Here is an 18,425-nt window from a genome sequence, read left to right as displayed (position 1 = left end):
GACATTTCAGGCAACTTTCTCTTCTTTCAATCTTTTATGACATCTTGGGCAACATTTACACAACTATCCTACTTTCGAAAGTGATGTTTTAATCATTGCAAAAGTAAGATGAGACATCTACAGACGACTTTTTAGGCAATTTTCCCATGGTCCAGTGTGCCTCTTTGAAGATTGTAGATGACACTGGCATTTCAAGTCTTTTGCAGATGACTTTCAAGCCTTTTTAGACGACTTCCAAGATTTTTCAGATAACTTTACTGCTTTCCTTAGTGACTTTCCAAACTTAGCAGTTAATTTCTATGACTTTTCATTTAACTTTCACACCTTTCAATACTACTCTTGCCTACAAATACGACTGAACTTTACAAGCAACTGGTATGACTTCTCAGTAAACTTTTCTACGAAAACCCTTAAATTTTAGATATCTTTTGTGACATTTTATTCAACAATTTTGTGTTTAAATGCGAAGTTACAACTTTATTTGACTCCATGCAACCTTCCTGCTGTTTGCTAGGAGTTTGCAGCTACTTTCCAACCTTCACATCAATGACCTTTCAGGCAACTTTCCCTCTTGCCAAAACAATTTTTTTTTAAATTTTAGACAACTTTTTGGGCAACATAGCTAACCTGTGTGAATCTTTGAACTTTTTCAAGCAATGTTTCTGTTTTAGAGAGACCGAACATTTCCTGTCTTCCAAAGGAACTTTTAGAAGTTTGAAGAAAGACACTGATCTTTGCAGACAACTTCATGATATTTTGGGCACGCTCTTCAGATGCCTTTTCACATTCCAGGAACTTTTCAAACATGTCACCTTTCAGTCAAATTTCTGAAATTTCACATTTCTCGATTTCCAGTACATGAACAGTATTAATACCAGACCATGTATGATGTAACACATAATTGTAATCTTACTAAACATAAAACAACTTTTTATTATATCATCTTTATAAAATACATCATGTCCCATATTGCACAATAATTGAAGATCATTTATTAAAAAATATATTTTGGAAATCGAAAGCAAAGCTTCTGACTAACTATTAAAGTTATCATTAAAAATGTTTACTGGGGTCATTCCTGTTTGCTCCAAAACCGAAAATTTGTTTCAATATGTTTCTGTAACAAACTGGTTAAGACAAATCATTGTACTTATTGACAGTCTTCGTTGAAAATAGAAGTGTTATTTATGCCAAAAATAAAGTAATATGGACCAAAAGCATAGTTAATAATCTACAGTGACTGGTCTGATATAGTATCAATAGAAATTAGATGTATTAAGGGACGACGTCAAAAGATCGATGTCGGATAAAAAACTTAATTCCATTAGTTTTTTCCAACCCCCCCCCCCTACCCCTCACTAAAACTTAATTGATAAATATTGGTCATGGCGTCAGACTACATTGATAATTGGACAGTAGTATAGCATAGCAGTTGGTTGTCGGGTGGGTGTAAAAAGATTTTACAAATGCACCTCATTTGACGCAGATTTACACTCGAACCAAACCATTTTTCTGTTTTTTTTTCCCTTTTCGGTTATTTCTGTCCATGATTGGATAGAAAAAAAAACTACAAATACTCCAAGATTTTTTTGACTTCATTAAAAAATAAAATCGTTTTTGTAGGATGGAAACTTTTTGAGGTCAAACCCCCCCCCCCCCCCCCAAACTAAAGGGAATAAGTTTTTTATCCGACATCGATCTTTTGACGTCGTCCCTAAATCACTTCCAAAATCATAATATGTGGTCAGAAATTAAACAGGATATGCTATTCATGCATTTTTTGTATCCAAATCGAGTTTCATTTGTCCATACAAAGAAATGAAACACAAAACGAATCATCATGGACATGTATAATGTTTATATCAAATTTGAAAACTGACAAATCCTATCCAAGATAACACATTTTCAAAAAAACAAGATGGATGCCAGTCAGCCATCTTTGATCTGATTATGGAAGAAACTGACATGAACATGTATTCCTATATGAATGATGTATGTGCCAATTATGAATGAAAATGGTCTATAAGCCTTGGAGATAGCCTGTTTGATCTGATTGTAAAACAAATTGTCATGGACATGTAATCTAAAATGTGCAATGTATGTACCTAGTTTGAACTGAAAGAAGCATGTACGGTACAAAATTTGAAAAAAAAATGACAAAGCATGCATCAGATACCACATTTTCAAAAAACAAAATGGCTGCCAGTTGGCCATCTTTGATCTGATCATCAAAAATGTATCTAATAGATTATAATGAATTTTAACAAAAACTGACAAAGCATGCATAAAATATCCCATTTTCAAAAAACAAAATGGCTTGCAGTCGGCCATCTTGGATTAAATCAGTAAACCACTGGATGTGCATATGTTCCAGATAAAGTACTATACTAAGCACATGCAAAGAATGAACAGATTTGGTCGACATGGTTCTGAAATATGACTCCAGACAGACGAACAGACACTGAAAATCAAATTATGTCACTTTTAACAAATATATAATTTGATTTTCCATATTTTCTTAAAAGTGTTGATCGAGACAGCAGCCATTGTTTGAAATGAAAATCACAGAATACATATGAAAGTTGGCAGAAAAAATAATATACGTTTGAGAGAGTAAATATATATATATCCATTCAAAAATACATTCAAGTACATTGCTATCAGATAACCATATACTAGGCAAAAAAAAAGTTTTATTTATGTAATGATTGTCAGAGAAAGGTTGCTGAGAAATCAAAAGATGAGATTTATATTCAATGTTAAAAACATCACTTCACTGAAGAATTTACAGCTTGTTTTCAGACCTTGTCAACCAGAAAAAGTCCTGCAACATAAAACAGAATTTATAAATTAAATAAAAACAATTCAGGTCTGGCAAACAAAACATTGGTTTTTCATCACCTGGGAATCAGTTTGGATGACATAAAATTCTGTATATTGACAAAAACATGCAACCTCAAAGTTGAAAATGTTTTGTTTTACCAAAAAAGAGAAGATTTATTAAAATTAGAAAATTGAAGATGTCTTCACAAAATGAACACATCTGATAGGGGTTTATGTACTTGCTAAAAAAAGTAAACAAAAATAGACAATTGAAGATATCCCCATGAAATGAACAAATCTGACAGAGGTTCACTAAAGGTACCAAGTAATTAAGCTGATAGTTTTCAAGGAAAAGATGAAAATGTAATTTTTGATAAACAGACGACAGGCGCAGAGATGATAGACGGTCAAAAAAATGTTGAAAAAAAACATAAAATCAAAATAACAGCTAGGGTCAGTTTGAAGACAAATGTTTTTTGTAGCTTGACCTCTGAATGGTATTACTGTTGTTTGTTACCTGTTGTTTTCGCATCGAGGTTGGATTGATCTTAACATTAATCAACGATGGTCTATTTGGATGTTTATTAAGACAAGAATCCAAAGCATTCTCCAAAGCATCAGGGGTTACAACATAGTATCCTTTCCCTCCAAATGCTTCAATCACTTTCTCATACCGAGCACTTGGCAGCAGACTGGTGGGAGGAAGCCTGTAGAGAGAGAAAAAACATAGTGAAACTTTAAAAGCCTTGCCCTTGCTAAATTTATAACATTCAGCAAAAGTAGAGAGTTATTTTTTCAATCAGTCATAACTTGAGATCATTTAAAGGTGGCATATTTTACACAAATTGTATGTCGCATGGGAATTGTTTTGAACACGATACATCATGTTCAACTATCCTATAAGAGACTTAAACAGATAAGTGAAAAAAAGATTTATATGTGTATAATACAAGAACTTACATTGACGTTTCTGTCTTCATATCTTTAACTTGTTTATAGAAATCATCATCAACACCAAACGAGATACCATTGTTATTTACAACAATGAAAATTATCGGTAAATTGTACCTACAGATAAATGCAATAATATATAATGTAATGTAATTTGAAGCGAGAGCGTTGTCACCGGCGCATGTCCAGGAATTGAGTCCCAAGCGACGATAAAAACACAAGCTATAAATGCAAAGGCTCATGGGTAGACGCTTGTTTGTAAATAGTGACACGCTATGGCCATCTGACGCATGCGCAGGTGATGACTCCCCCGCTTTAATATGTTTCAAAATAGGTTATATAATCACAGTTATTTTGCAAACAAAATTATGAATGATATTTTGATGGATTGTATTAAAGAAAGATATATTCTACATACCTGCAAACGGTCTCCATTTCCATTCCAGAGAATCCAAAAGCACTGTCACCTTCTATACATACTACCTTCTTTGTAGATCCAATGTCTTTCAACCAAATAGCCGCAGCTATAGCGAATCCTAATCCAACACCCATTGTACCAAATGAACCTGCATCTAATCTAAATCATAACAGTCGTCCCATAAGTATACCTGATGCTGATTGGTTAAAATTAATCACATGTCTACATGCAACAGCTGCACACACAGGGAAAAGCATAAATGTCAGAGTGCATATTTGAATAATAAACATGCTGAATGGATCTACACATCCATAATGATTGATGTGCTGATGTAACACATGCCTGCTCTCCATGAATACAATGATGTTGCACATGGTGCACCTTTCTGTGTATAAAAGAAACCACAAATAAAATCCCAGCGTAATCGCTGTCATGTAAGACTCGTAAAGAAAACATTGCATGTGTATTGGTATATTACATGCTGATCCAGGTATTCTTACTAGACCATGGCTAATAATTATCAAAAATGTTCATTTCTATATCAAAGCTAAAATTTTAGTTTAGTAAATTTTTGAATTTCAAAATACCACTGTGGCAATATTTCATGGGAATTTAAGTCACATGGTGCCAAAATCTCAGAATTTCAAAAGTAGAGTTCAAATATTACTTCTGAATAAACTGATATTCATAAATCTGTGTACAGAAGTATAATTTTACTATTGTGTTCTAAACAGCTCATTCATTCAAAGAGCAGAGTGTATGTGAACAATGAAGGCCTCCAGAACACCTCATGTCATTTCATACATGCATGGTATGGACAGAATGTATACCTTATTTCTTATTTATTTGTGTTTCATTTGAGCAATAGTGAACCACTAAACATTGTTTTTTATTTTCACTTTCTAGCTTAGTATGTGATAAACATATTTTCTTGGTATTTTAATGTTTATTATGAATGTTTAGAGACATTATCTCTTACCTGTGTCTTGGAAGATAGTTTGGTAGCATGGTTCTTCCAATATCCATTGTATTGGCTCCTTCACTCACAATAATGCAATCTTTTGGTAACACATTTCTTATCTGTAATTTCATATCTCACATGATATTAAAATGCCGACTTACGACTTCATATCTGTGTGCATGCAACTGTTATCCATTTGCACATGGACCAAATAGTTTTAAACTTTTGTATACATCATACATATACACAATTTGTATTATGATCAAATTCAAGATATAGTGGCTAGTTTTTTTTTACTATTTCACCACCAGACTTTTACACCCGAATTTTTCTGTTCTTTATCTTGATACCGGTAATCAATATTTCTGGAAATAAACCCTAATTTTCCCAATCTTCTGGAGGAAAATGCAGACTATGGACAAGACTATTTTGTTTATTTGTGATGAAAGTAGGGAACTGCTGGTTAAAAGGTTGAAGCTTTAATTGCATTAAAAATTGATCACTTCTGTCATTCTGGGACACATATGAATGAGCATTTGTTTTGTTCAGATTTACAATAAGTGGGAAGTGCACTGCATATACCGGTAATATAAAACAGGAATGCAACTTTAACATCATATATTGTAGATTTCTAGCCTTCCATTACTCTGCTGGATGTACATACCTTGGAAAACACTGCATAGTAGTTCATGGGAACTGATAAATCAGACGCAAGCGTCTCACTGGCTTTGACATTACTTGTAACTTTCTCTTGCAATGTATCCCGCCATGGACTTTTGATTGGATGGGTGTAGCAGCCAGGCAATTTGCCAAGAGCTTCCGTTAGCTGTGATAGAAACATTATGATGTTTAGACTATCAAGTGCCAATCACTAGTGCAGATTATTTCGTCAAACTCGATGTAATTGTCAAAATTCCGAGCGTACATGTATGTACAAGAGGACTAACAAGTGCAAGTATCCATAATGCAATATAATAAATTAGAGTTAAAGTACCCAGTATGCAATGTGTTATAGAGTGAAAGTACATACAAAGCAATATAACGATGAAGAGTCAAAGTACCCAGAGGTTTATTATTTCATAGACTGCTAAATACTAACCTGCTGAACAACACAGTCTAAATGACCAGCAAGTCCAATAGCCCTGTTTCCTACATTGTTATGTAATTCTTCAGGACAAATGTCAACCTATAGAAGAAATATACATGCTATAAGCTGACTGCTAGGCAACTGTTACATGACTCCTAAGTGACTGTTTGGTAACTGGTGGGTAACTGCTACATGACTCCTAGGCAACTGGTGGGTAACTGCTACATGACTCCTAGGCAACTGGTGGGTAACTGCTAGGCAACTGCTACATGACTCCTAAGCAACTGCTAGGCAACTGGTGGGTAACTGCTAGGCAACTGGTGGGTAACTGCTACACAACTCCTAGGCAACTGGTGGGTAACTGCTAGGCAACTGCTAGGCAACTGGTGGGTAACTGCTAGGCAACTGCTACATGACTCCTAGGCAACTGCTACACAACTCCTAGGCAACTGGTGGGTAACTGCTACACAACTTCTAGGCAACTGGTGGGTAACTGCTAGGCAACTGCTACATGACTCCTAGGCAACTGCTACACAACTCCTAGGCAACTGGTGGGTAACTGCTACATGACTCCGAGACAACTGGTGGGTAACTGCTAGGCAACTGCTACATGACTCCGAGACAACTGGTGGGTAACTGCTAGGCAACTGCTACATGACTCCTAGGCAACTGCTAGGCAACTGGTGGGTAACTGCTACACGACTCCTAGGCAACTGGTGGGTAACTGCTACATGACTCCTAGACAACTGGTGGGTAACTGCTACATGAATCCTAGACAACTGGTGGGTAACTGCTACATGACTCCTAGGCGACTGCTGGGCAACTGCTAGGCAACTGGTGAGTAACTGCTACACGACTCCTAGGCAACTGGTGGGTAACTGCTACATGACTCCTAGACAACTGGTGGGTAACTGCTACATGACACCTAGACAACTGGTGGGTAACTGCTAGGCAACTGCTACATGACTACTAGGCGACTGCTAGGCAACTGGTGGGTAACTGCTAGGCAACTGGTGGGTAACTGCTACATGACTCCTAGACAACTGGCGGGCCAGCCAAATGTTTGTTTTGATGGGATTTGCAATGTATCAAATGTTCTCACTAACAAGCATAAAATATACAGAAAGACCATAATCTGATTACCTGTATAAACTTTGTATTTGGATCAAATCTTGGTGGAATTCCAAAATGAAGAATCCAATTCAATCTGGCACCGAGTAAAACTACGACATCTGCTTTTAGCAATGCTCTACAGAAAATGTATAAAATAATAATATATACTGGATCGTGACTCTGTAAACAATGAGTAATATCAAGGGTGAATGAGAGATAAGGGAATGTAAGTCATATACCTTTCAAAAGATTGGAATGAATTATTTTCCATGCAAGATTCTGTGTATTGCGTAAAAGGCACAAGCCGAATTGAACTTGAATTTCTGTTTTTTATAGCTCAATGACAAAATGTTGATCTTTCAGAGAAGAATAAAGCAATGAGATACATGTACCCTTTAAATTGACCATCATCAAATCTATTTATTGCAAATTATTAAGCGTAAATACCAAAAAAAAAATGTGATCACAATGGTCAAACCCCATGCACTGTTTTGTCGCCACTATGATGCCATGATCTTTGTTTGTCATGTTGTCTTACAACTATTATGTGAAGTATTCATCTGAATTTCCATGAATTGCAGAAAATACATGTATGTACCTAACAATTTCAATACCTCTCAGTATGATGAAATTTTTGCGATCATTTCAGCTTTTCATTCAAAGGAGTGTCTGAATTTCATATGCTAATGCATGCGTTTCAGATATCAGATATTTCTCAAAAACTTAGATCATCAAACATTTAGAAGTCATAAACAACAAGCGTGGATATTTGCTAGCGGATATAAGATCTCTCTGGGGAAAATTTGCATATTTGGCGGGAGATAATAACCAAGCATAATCAAGATCTAAGGTCTTCCAGTGAAATATATAATACCTTGCTTCAGCCAATCGGAATGCTAATTTCAAACTAATTAGCATAATATGTTTTCTGGGCCAGACCACATAATGTGTATTTAGTATGGTCAAGGCAGGTGTTAGTTTGAAAGAAGTCTGTTCGATGTTGTAAATGGTGTTTTTGAACATCTCACTAGTTATGATGGACCTGACCACATGTTCTGTGTTAGCCAAATAACCTCTGATTCTGCGTTCACTAATCACTTTGACAAAGCAATACAAATTGTACATCTACCTGGATCTTGCTGGTGCTACACACAGTGGATGATCATCAGGAATCACACCTTTACCCATTGGTGTTGGTAGAAATGGTAATTTATGCGTCTCTATGAAAGTGCGGACATTCTTTTCGGCACCCGCAATGGCAGCACCTGTGTACCGTATTACATCAATGTAAAGTAAAGTTATTAATTAAACGTCAAGTTGGCCAACGTATATTATTGGGTATGCAAGTGGTGTGACATGGCAAGAAGATTTCGCAAAAATTGAAGAAGTCACGCAAATTGGAGAAGTAATATGAATTGTGAAATTGTAAGACAAAATCACAAACATACGTTTCTAGAAATACTAAATGCACATGAGTGATTCCGCGAAAGAACTGGACAGGCTGCATGGTGTTCATCTCTGCCTGTTTTCGTAGTCACTTTACTAACTCGAAAAGCGTGTGCATGTGTTTTTGAATGCGGCAATAATACATGTAATGCTCATTTCTGTTTGCATATTCGAAACTTTCCACACATTCAGCAAATTGTAAAACACAACTGGTGGTTAACCTTTTCACCACCAGACTTTCTCACCCAAATTTGTCTGCACTTTTTTCTTACATTCTTCAATATTTCTAGAAATGAACCCTAATTTTGGAGCCAACAGGGCATTGCAAGCTTCTTAATATTTAAATGTGTACACAGCAAATTATACCAGAGAGTTTTTTTGGTAACTATCTGTTACTGCAAAGAGACAAGGGTTTTACAACAATGAACTTAGATGTTAAGTATCTAACCTTTCCCGATGACTACAAGTGGTCTGGATGACGTCATCAAAAGACTGACAGCTTCTTTCACTGTATCGGGATCAGCCAGCATGCGTGGCGCAGCAGCACATTTTTGTACAAAACTATAGAAAAATTAAATGCAAAGTTTTTAGTGGCCAGTAGATGTCAATCCTCTCGATGGCTAGTAATTGTCAAGCTATTCTAATTACCAGTTCCATGAATGGAGACGATTTTGATAAAAATTGAGTATTTAAAAGGAAAGTCAAGGCTAACAACATATTACTCCCAGATAAAAGAGCTTGGAAAATATAAGGACATGCAATTTACAGTTTTTTTATATCACTTTTCAATCTCTAGATATTGAACTGTTCATCAATTTATGTAGTCCGCCATCTTGTTTCTGGGTATAGTATAACATCATAGAATCTGTTATCAGAAATTGAGCATTCTCTTACATTTGTGGAGCTTATATTGCTTGGCTTGACTTTCACTTTAACAGCTACAGTTTATATAAATTTTTAGTGAGAGCTGTCACAATTAACCATATATTGCAAGTGTCTGGAATAAACTTACCTGACATCGTTCTCAGCTACTTTTTTATTCACCATATTGCCTGCCATGTCTATGTATACAGCACCAGGCCTTCCATATATACTACTTCTAACAGCCTGTACAAGACAATAATATAGTGTACATGTTACATTACTAGGCCTTCTAAATATCAACCAACAGTAGCACAGGTAAATCCGGCTGTCATCTTCACCTGCCAAGGTTCATTTCTTTGATCGTTGCTTCACCATTATACCATGGCAGAATTCCCACTATAAACCAGTATTAGACAGAGGGTTCTCCAAACCCACCTATTCACATAGTTCATACCCACCATAGACTCCGGTCAGTCAAAATGACGGCTGGACAATCACTCTGGTTCCTTTCTCTCCACCTCAAGAACTTAGACCAACGCTACAGAAAGAGTGGGGTGGTTGGGGGGGAGTCTATGGTGGGTATGAACTATGTGAATAGGCGGGTTCAGAGAACCCTCTGCCTAAATTCACTATGTTCAATTACCCACCATAGACTCCGGTCAGGCAAAATGACTATTTTGAACTGTAGGCAGAGTTAGACGCCGATGGGTAGTGGGTTTTCCGAGCAAACAGAAAATGATGAAAGTCTTTTCGGGATGAAACAAACTACAATAAACTCAACACCTTAGTTAAGACCCAAAACGGGTGGTGTCTTACCTTGCCTGTGTTGTCCCCTGAGCAAGAAGCCAAAATGCTGCTACGGTGACAGGGTTCGGTGTGCCCGAGAAAGCTAGACCCCAACCCAATTCTGGGGGTAGTAAGCTTTCAAAAGAAAGACCGAAACAGTTCTGCATGAAGGCATAGGCCGAAAAACGGGCCCTGGAAGCTACCATGTGCAGGGACCCTTGTGGTCGTTCGGGCTGGGTCAGCAAACCAAGACTGACCCGCTACGACGGGACCCAACCTAAAGAGACCCTCCTCAATGGATTAGGTGTCTCTTAGGTGGTAGTTGATAAAGACATTCTGGGTTCTCCAGAAGCCTGCCCCCTGTGTGTGCTCGGGGGGGAGGGGCACATGACGCTAGCACTAGTGAGTTGGCAATCGCACAGACCTCGTACTTGGTGTCTGTGCAAGCTCTGTGTTGAGGAAGTTAAAGTATTATAGACCTCTAATACAGTTGCAGTAAACCACCTGGTTATGGAAGTTGGGGAGGCCGGCCTATCCTGCCTGCCTGGGCCGTAACACAAAGAAATGTGCCTGGCACCCCGTCCTTAGTACGGTTTGGTAGCAACTCTGTGCTCAAACCGGGCAGAGAAGCAATTCCTCCTGACCCTCCAGGCAGACAAAATTTGACAGCCGGGGGATGGCGATCGGGTGAGGATCGTGTCCTGGGATTTGGTTCTAGGCGAGAAACCCGATTTGTGTCTTTTGCACAACTTGATTGTCCATAACGGCGGTACATCATCCAAGAAGGACAATGTTCCCGGCTCTGACAGACGCCTACCTGAGGCGAGGGCCAGTAGGAAGACTATTTTCTACGTCAAAAATTTAAGTGGTGCTGATCGGAGAGACTCAAAGGGTGGTCTGCTTAGAGCAGACAACACAGCCGACAAGTTCCAGTTAGGCGGTTCCCTTGTATGGGGTCTCGGCATCTGAAAAGCAGTAAATAGTCTCCTAATAATAGGACAATCGGCTAATCTTGTTTCCGTATGTTCTCAATGGTGAGGGACCAGGCCGACCTGTAGCCAACGATCGCTGCGTAGGACAAACCCACTTCATCAAACAGGTGGCGGAAGGAGCCTGCTACCAATAGAGGGATGGTATGGATCAATCTCCCTTCCGCTACACCAAATAGTGGAATCTCTGTTCGCCCTGGCCAGGACGTTGGCAGCCCACTCAGATAAAGCTTTTGTATGTGCGGGTCTACTGAGAGACTCTATGCATGTATGTGATACCCACTGAGCTCGTTGGAAGCGTGCCGTCTGGTTGGGAAGTCCGGAAGCACTACTAGTTTTTTCCGGTGCCCGGTGAACTAGCGGGAAGGGAGGAAAGGCGTACACAACTTAGTGGGTCCACAGGGTTAGCAAAGCGACCCTGGCCCAGGCTCCTGGAGTCGGCAGGAGTGTTACGTACGTCGGGAGCTTGGCGTTCCGGGGTGCAGCAAACCGGTCTAACCTCGGACCGTGCCACAGCCGAAGCAGCCTGGAGGCTACCCACTGGGGTATCAGCCACTCCATGTTCTGGAGATGGGGCCGCCCTGAAAGGGCGTCTGCCAGACTGTTCCTCATCCCTGGAAGGTGGTGTGCGGTTAGCTCCACATTGTATTCCAGGCACCAAAGGAGGATTTGCTCTGCTAGGACTGACAACGATGGGGAACGTGTCCCCCTCCTTCTTGAAGGAGACCACCACTGCATTGCCTGTGCCTTGATCGTTCAATAGATGCGCTCCCCAAACTTGGGAGGCATCTGCGAGTGGGTCCAAGGGGTTCCCCTGTCCGAGGTTGACCAGTGACGACCACCAGGGCAGGGCTTCCTTTACTTGGTCCGAGATCAAAACCCGCCTATCTAGTTCCTGTAGGAGAGCTCGGCGTTATAACAAGCGTTATACCGGGCGACTGCATAATGCGGCCTGGGTAACAACCCTTCGAACGGAGGTCATCATTCCGATGATCCGCATTAGTTCTCGGAGGGACACTGAGGGAACGCTGACTAGACGTTCGGCTATGCTGTTTAGCGCTAAGCAACATGCTTGAAATAGCTATACCAAGCTTACCTCTATGTCAAACTCCATGCCCAGGAACACCAACTGGGTGTTGGGTCGAGATGGGACTTGTCGATTTCCAAAAGAGCTGGTAAAGTAAATCCTGTGTTAGCCTGACGTGCCTGGCTAATAACCCCTTGTCCGGGTTGTGTAGTAACCAGTTGTCTTGGTACAGAATGAGGTGTACCGACATTTGGTGAAGCAGCAGCACTACCTGTTTCATCACTCTGGTGAACACATAGGGCGCTGTGCCTAATCGAATGGGGGGGAGCACCCAAAATTGGAATACTTGGCCCAGCTGGGCAATTCAAAGAAGATGGCAACTCGCTGGGTGCATCGGTATGTGCAGGTGGACCCCGCTTAAGTCTAGTGGGGCTAGCCAGTCAAAACGGTGGATGGAGAGAAGAACCCTGAATGGCATCTCCATGTGGAACCGATGGAGGAGCATGTACTCATTCAGTCTGCCTAGGTACAGAACTGGACGTCCGCCACTTGTAGATTTGGTACTACGAACACATTTGGGTAGAAGCCTGGACTTAGTTCCGGCTGATCTACCCTGTGTATGGTGCCTTTTCCGAGTGTGAGGACTTTCCACTCATGCTGTGGAAAAACGAGTGACGCGGCCAGTCTCAGAGATTTTGATGGCTCTGAAAAAAAAAATATCTCAGGCATCAGAACTCCAGTGAAAAACGCACGCCTTCAAGGCAAAGACCCCGAACCTTGCACGCAGCCATGGCGAAAAGCATATCGGATGAAGGTTCTATGCTGGTAAATTCTGAATATAACCACTGCACAGTTGACTCGAAAACGAGGAGACCAAAAAACAGCAGCGAGTCATGGAGCTGTCATTACATCTATTCATTTCTAAATACGTAGATCAAGTATAAAATGAAGACGACATGCATTAGGGAAGCGAATTACAGTAGTAAAAGGTGGTTACGTAGTAGCGTCGGGTTTTAATTTCTTCGTTGTGAAAAAATATTACACACAAAGAGGAAAATGACACAAGGATAAATAAGACAAAAAAAACTTATCCTACCAGCTAGAATGCCGAATGCCGCGGCTGCGGCAATAACCCACGCTAGAAACCCAGACAGGAAAAAGCAAACGAGCCATGCAGAGCCACTCAGAATCATTCCGACGAGGCGAAGATGAAAGAAGAGTGATTGTCCAGCCTCGGTCACGTGGTTCGTGACGTAATAGAAGAGAATCTTGGGGTCACGGGGCTTCCCCTGACCTAGATTCTATCTCTCCGTCACCGGCAGAATCGCTGATTAATGCCTACAGTTCAAAATAGTCATTTTGACTGACCGTAGTCTATGGTGGGTAATTGAACGTAGTGAATTTCCCAGTTGATGAAAACAAACAGTACGACACATGCTCTGATGCATTTCCATGGAAACTCAAATGTTTTTTCTGTTAAACTATGACATGATATAAGATGACCAAATCTATTGGTTGAAATTTGAAATTGATGCGAGTTGTTGATAAAAATGCTGAATGATGGATCCAGCCCTTTGGCATGCCCAATCAAATCTTTTGATTTAACTGAGCATGCCCAATCAAATCTTTTGATTTAACTGAGCATGCCCAATCAAATCTTTTGATTTTACTGAGCATGCCCAATCAAATCTTTTGATTTAACTGAGCATGCTCAATCAAATCTTTTGATTTAACTGAGCATGCCCAATCAAATCTTTTGATTTAACTGAGGTCAAAAACAGCTTTTCCTATCACGATCATGCATGTGTTTATAAGAACGCCATGGATGGCTGGCTTGCTTGTACTGTGACGATGTGTACTCTGTAAATTTAGTTGACTCACCTTTTCAATGTAGAAGGGTAATCTCGAGATATTTGATGGTCTTGCAGTGTATTTACTAAACAGCCGCGTGCTTTCAACCTGAGAATGAGACAATTTACCATATCATGTATCACCATGACAACCATATGTATCTACACAGCAATCCTCGAAGCTCAAAGTGATCAGTTTCAGAATTCAAATACATACTGTAAACCGTAAAACTTTCGTAACTACGAATTTTCTCTATTTGTTGCCGTGGCATCTAAGAAAACAAAATTATGCGAATGTCGCTGACACTCCAACCCCAGAGACATTTTCAATGAAACAAAAGGTCTTGATTTTTAACTAATTAGTGAAATTCGCGAAAAATGTGTCTCTTGAAAAATTAAAGCGGTTTACTGTATACATGTATTACTCTGGATTTAATTTTGATCTTATAAATATGTGTACAATAAAAAAAAAAAACTTTAATCTAATTTTCTGTCTTTTTCTTGAGTGTCACAGTCATTGCACTGCATTGTGTATTATGTGGGTTTTAAAAAAAATGCATGTAAAATTCATTGGTCGTTTTTGAATGTGTGATACACTATGAATTGTTTCACTTTAATTTACCTGTGGGAATTCTTGAAATGCTCCCATGCCCTCTTGGTCTTCATCACTGGATCCACCAATCACTATCATTGGCCTGATAATATTATTTATTTATATGACAAATTAGGATTCCAATTCTAGTAATTTCTGGTAACTTATGAAAACCAATTTAACCAATAAATCTTATATCACATAGTTACTGTATTAGATATTATTATTTCAAGTAACTGTTAAAATACTGTTTCACTTTTTCACCACCAGTTCCTCTTTTCATAACAAATTCTCCAAATAGTCCTATTTATAGTTTGCACTTTTCCTGAGAAGATTGGGACAAAAACAGCCAAATTTTTAGTAAAAACTCAATCGACTCAAAGTTTGTCCGTTGGCTCCAAAATTAGAGTTCATTTCGAAAAATATTGAAGAATATATTAAACAAGCAGCCTCTTGGCTGAGATAGCCCCGCTGCAAGCAATGCACATTTCAATTGAAGAATTAAAGAAATCATCACAAAATGAGCAAATCTGAGAGAGGTCCAACTAAACCCAGTGAATATGTAAAATTTAGCTTAGAACACATTATCTAAATGACAAAACCGTGAATTTAAAACCCACTGAATATGCCTGAAATGGAAAATCAGCGAAATTTAAACCCAGTGAAAATTAGTCATTTTACAGTATAGTGAAATCACAAATTCGGTGTTGCTATGGAAACAAGTACAGGTACACAAGATTTGTATTAGATTTTTTATTATTTATTTCATGGAAAGTTTCACTCAGCATCAAATAATTTTTGTTATTACTTAGCCAAGTCCATCTTTAATTATTACTACACTTTAGGACTCACCATCCATTCGACATTGCATTAGCCATCCCACTCAAAGCGTGAACTAATCCAGGACCAGATACAACTAAACAAGCACCAGGCCTTGAAAAAATACATATACAATTCAGATCAATTTAAAATTAACACAAATTGAATTGACTGAAAGAATCAGTTGTAAGGGAAAGATATTTCAATTATTATACACCACTATGGACAGTTGTACCACAACAATCATAAAAACATATCAACCACACAGCAATACATAGGTATGCAAATATGCAAGATGATGGCTGACCAATGAACAAAGACAGATAAACTGATATTTGTGGTCATAAATTGAGCTAATGACAAATTTTCACAGATAAAAAATAAATTCATGATTATTACCTTCCAGTCAGATATCCAATAGCTGAGGCTGCATAGGAAGCCTACAGTAATAAATAAATCTGTTTAAAAATAATTTTCTTTTCTTGTTCGCAGGGGGGGGGGGTGAGGGAGGGGAGTGATGGGGAGGGCACTTCTGTTCATCAGAAATGTGCAGTTTAATAACGCACCATCAATTTCTGAAAGTGAATTTTTCAAGATTTAAAGTTGAGACAATTTTCACTTTGGTCTTTAATGCTCCTATGTATTATAAAAAAAATGTGAATTAAATCTTTGAATAAGATTGTCAATTTAACTTCACTTCATCAAGTGAATTTAGAGATAAAATACACACGATATCAAGAAATAATTTGAAAACGTAACCATGCCTACTCACTGCTTGTTCATTTCGCATAGCGACATATTCCAATCCCACGGCTTGTGCTGCAATCCCTACTTCTATAACAGGAAATCCAACAATACCAAACATGTACTTAACACCCTGACAAAAAAGAAAATATTCAATATAGTAAAAAAAATATGCTTTTGTGAATTTGTGACAAAAAATTGGCCTTAGATCATGTAATTACTTACCATAGATATACTAAAGGTGACATTTTGAAAAAAATCAAATAAAAATAAATAAGTACCATGACAACTGGTAAATAATATGATGCATCACAGACACAATATGTGTAATATAAAATTAATATGGTACCACAACATTTACACTATATTACAGTCACTTACAATTTTATTATTTTCTTGAACACAGACCTCCCATGCAGTCAACAAGCTTACTCAACTTGATTTTGAAGGATTTCATTTTGGCAAAATCAGTCCTGTTAAAGTGCACGCTATGATTTTTTTTTGTGTGTGGTGTTGGTGATAATTTTTTTTTTCATTTGACGTGTTTCTATTCATATGTAAATAAAATACATTCATGTTAACTGGTAGCTTTAAGCGTAATGCTGTATACCACAATAGTGATTTGCATATTGCATCATTGTAACATTGTTAGGGAGGGGAATATTTTCATTTATTTTTCTGATTAATTCATATTTGCTGCACAGACCATGTTGTCATTAATGATATGCTAAATATTGTTAAAGTGTAAAGGTTAGAGTTAGAATTGTCAAATCTACAGTATGATATGAAAGTTGGCAGGACACTTCAACTATGGAGTTACTAGTTTAGCAATGCAGGACACCTGAATAAGTTGGAATGTTAGGGGGGTTCACTTCTATAGCGTGATCGAGCGCCAACTTAATACTAACTTTCCAACTTATAGAGGGCCCCCTCTATTGTTGTAGAGGCTATTAGCATTGTCATTACTAATATTTTTTACAATGGTGGAAATACAGTATTTCAATATTAACGATAAAGAGTAATATTAGGACGAGTTTATGATATAATATTAATGTTAATGCTAAATAGTAAATGAATTAATGCATAACTGTTGGTATGTACAATCACAGACAGTTCGTTGTCATTATGAACCTTGAGCGGCATTCAATGCTCATGCCACCTCAAAGTTCACCTGTCTGGCAAACTAATAACTATACTGTGTACAAGTGTCGAGTTGTTTACCTGGTCTTTTAGTGATCGACAGAGTATCGTAGCTCCGTCTATATCTCCATCAGTGTCTGACATGATGTATGTTTTCACACTATGAGAGTGTCGTCGTCAGTGAACTAAAATTGGACATACACCACTATCGATATACTGGACGGCAGACGATCAACGCACTCTTCGACCTGAAGAGGTAAAAGGTCAGCACTCAGTTGCGCCCTCAGCCGACGCTCGAGTTTGATGTACCGATGCCGTCGACAGAGGGCACTAATCGCTATACAGATAAAGGGTGATTTCACACATTTACAAGAGAACTGGTGATGGTTGTAGAACCATAACTGCCTCAGCTCAAAGATTGTTATGTAATACAGGGTAATGTGAAGGGAAATGTATTGCAATGTTACCTCTGTGTAATTTACAATATATCTGCATTAACCTTCACTGTGAAGGACAATATGGGAGTCGACTTAAATGACTAGTTAAAGCAAGGCTGGTCAAATTGTGACACTATGTGAGATATCAAAATATGGATGATAAACAGCAAGTGATATTTCCAGAGATGTAGTGGAATTGAAACAAAGGAGTGACCTATTAATCCATGAAACATACCCACACATATCCGTACATATCATCCTGTCTTATTGTGTGTGGGAAAAGCTGTCATGCACACAATCGGAAAAATATGTTATTACTGTAAATAATTATGAACAATAAAACTGAAAATAAAAACTATGAACAATTAATAAGTAATA

General features: G+C 38.3%; 1 protein-coding gene across 1 annotated transcript; it reads right to left on the bottom strand.

The window, feature by feature from the left end:
* Positions 1-901: 901 nt before the first annotated feature.
* Positions 902-17,873, bottom strand: LOC100370616 (2-hydroxyacyl-CoA lyase 1). Its single transcript, XM_078011119.2, has 17 exons — positions 17,692-17,873; positions 16,499-16,603; positions 16,126-16,166; positions 15,760-15,840; positions 14,938-15,010; positions 14,347-14,424; positions 9,812-9,906; positions 9,248-9,360; positions 8,483-8,618; positions 7,384-7,489; positions 6,253-6,339; positions 5,818-5,979; positions 5,172-5,272; positions 4,193-4,351; positions 3,784-3,891; positions 3,341-3,530; positions 902-2,824 (listed from the first exon to the last, which is right to left on the bottom strand). The coding sequence occupies exons 1-17, from the start codon at positions 17,752-17,754 to the stop codon at positions 2,786-2,788; spliced, it is 1,737 nt and encodes a 578-aa protein (XP_077867245.1). The 5' UTR covers positions 17,755-17,873; the 3' UTR covers positions 902-2,785.
* Positions 17,874-18,425: the final 552 nt, after the last annotated feature.

This window comes from Saccoglossus kowalevskii, chromosome 6 (genome assembly GCF_978046115.1).
Source record: "Saccoglossus kowalevskii chromosome 6, keSacKowa6.1, whole genome shotgun sequence".
NCBI classification, from domain to species: domain Eukaryota; kingdom Metazoa; phylum Hemichordata; class Enteropneusta; family Harrimaniidae; genus Saccoglossus; species Saccoglossus kowalevskii.
Note: the sequence above shows the minus strand (reverse complement) of the source record. Positions and strands in the feature narration are given on the sequence as shown.

Coding starts and splice junctions, on each gene's coding strand:
- LOC100370616 (XM_078011119.2), bottom strand. CDS start 17,754: ATGTCAGACACTGATGGAGATATAGACGGAGCTACGATACTCTGTCGA. Junction 15,841..16,125: donor ATTGGATATCTGACTGGAAG/GTAATAATCATG, acceptor TATTTTTTCAAG/GCCTGGTGCTTGTTTAGTTG. Junction 4,352..5,171: donor AACTATCTTCCAAGACACAG/GTAAGAGATAAT, acceptor GTTATGATTTAG/ATTAGATGCAGGTTCATTTG.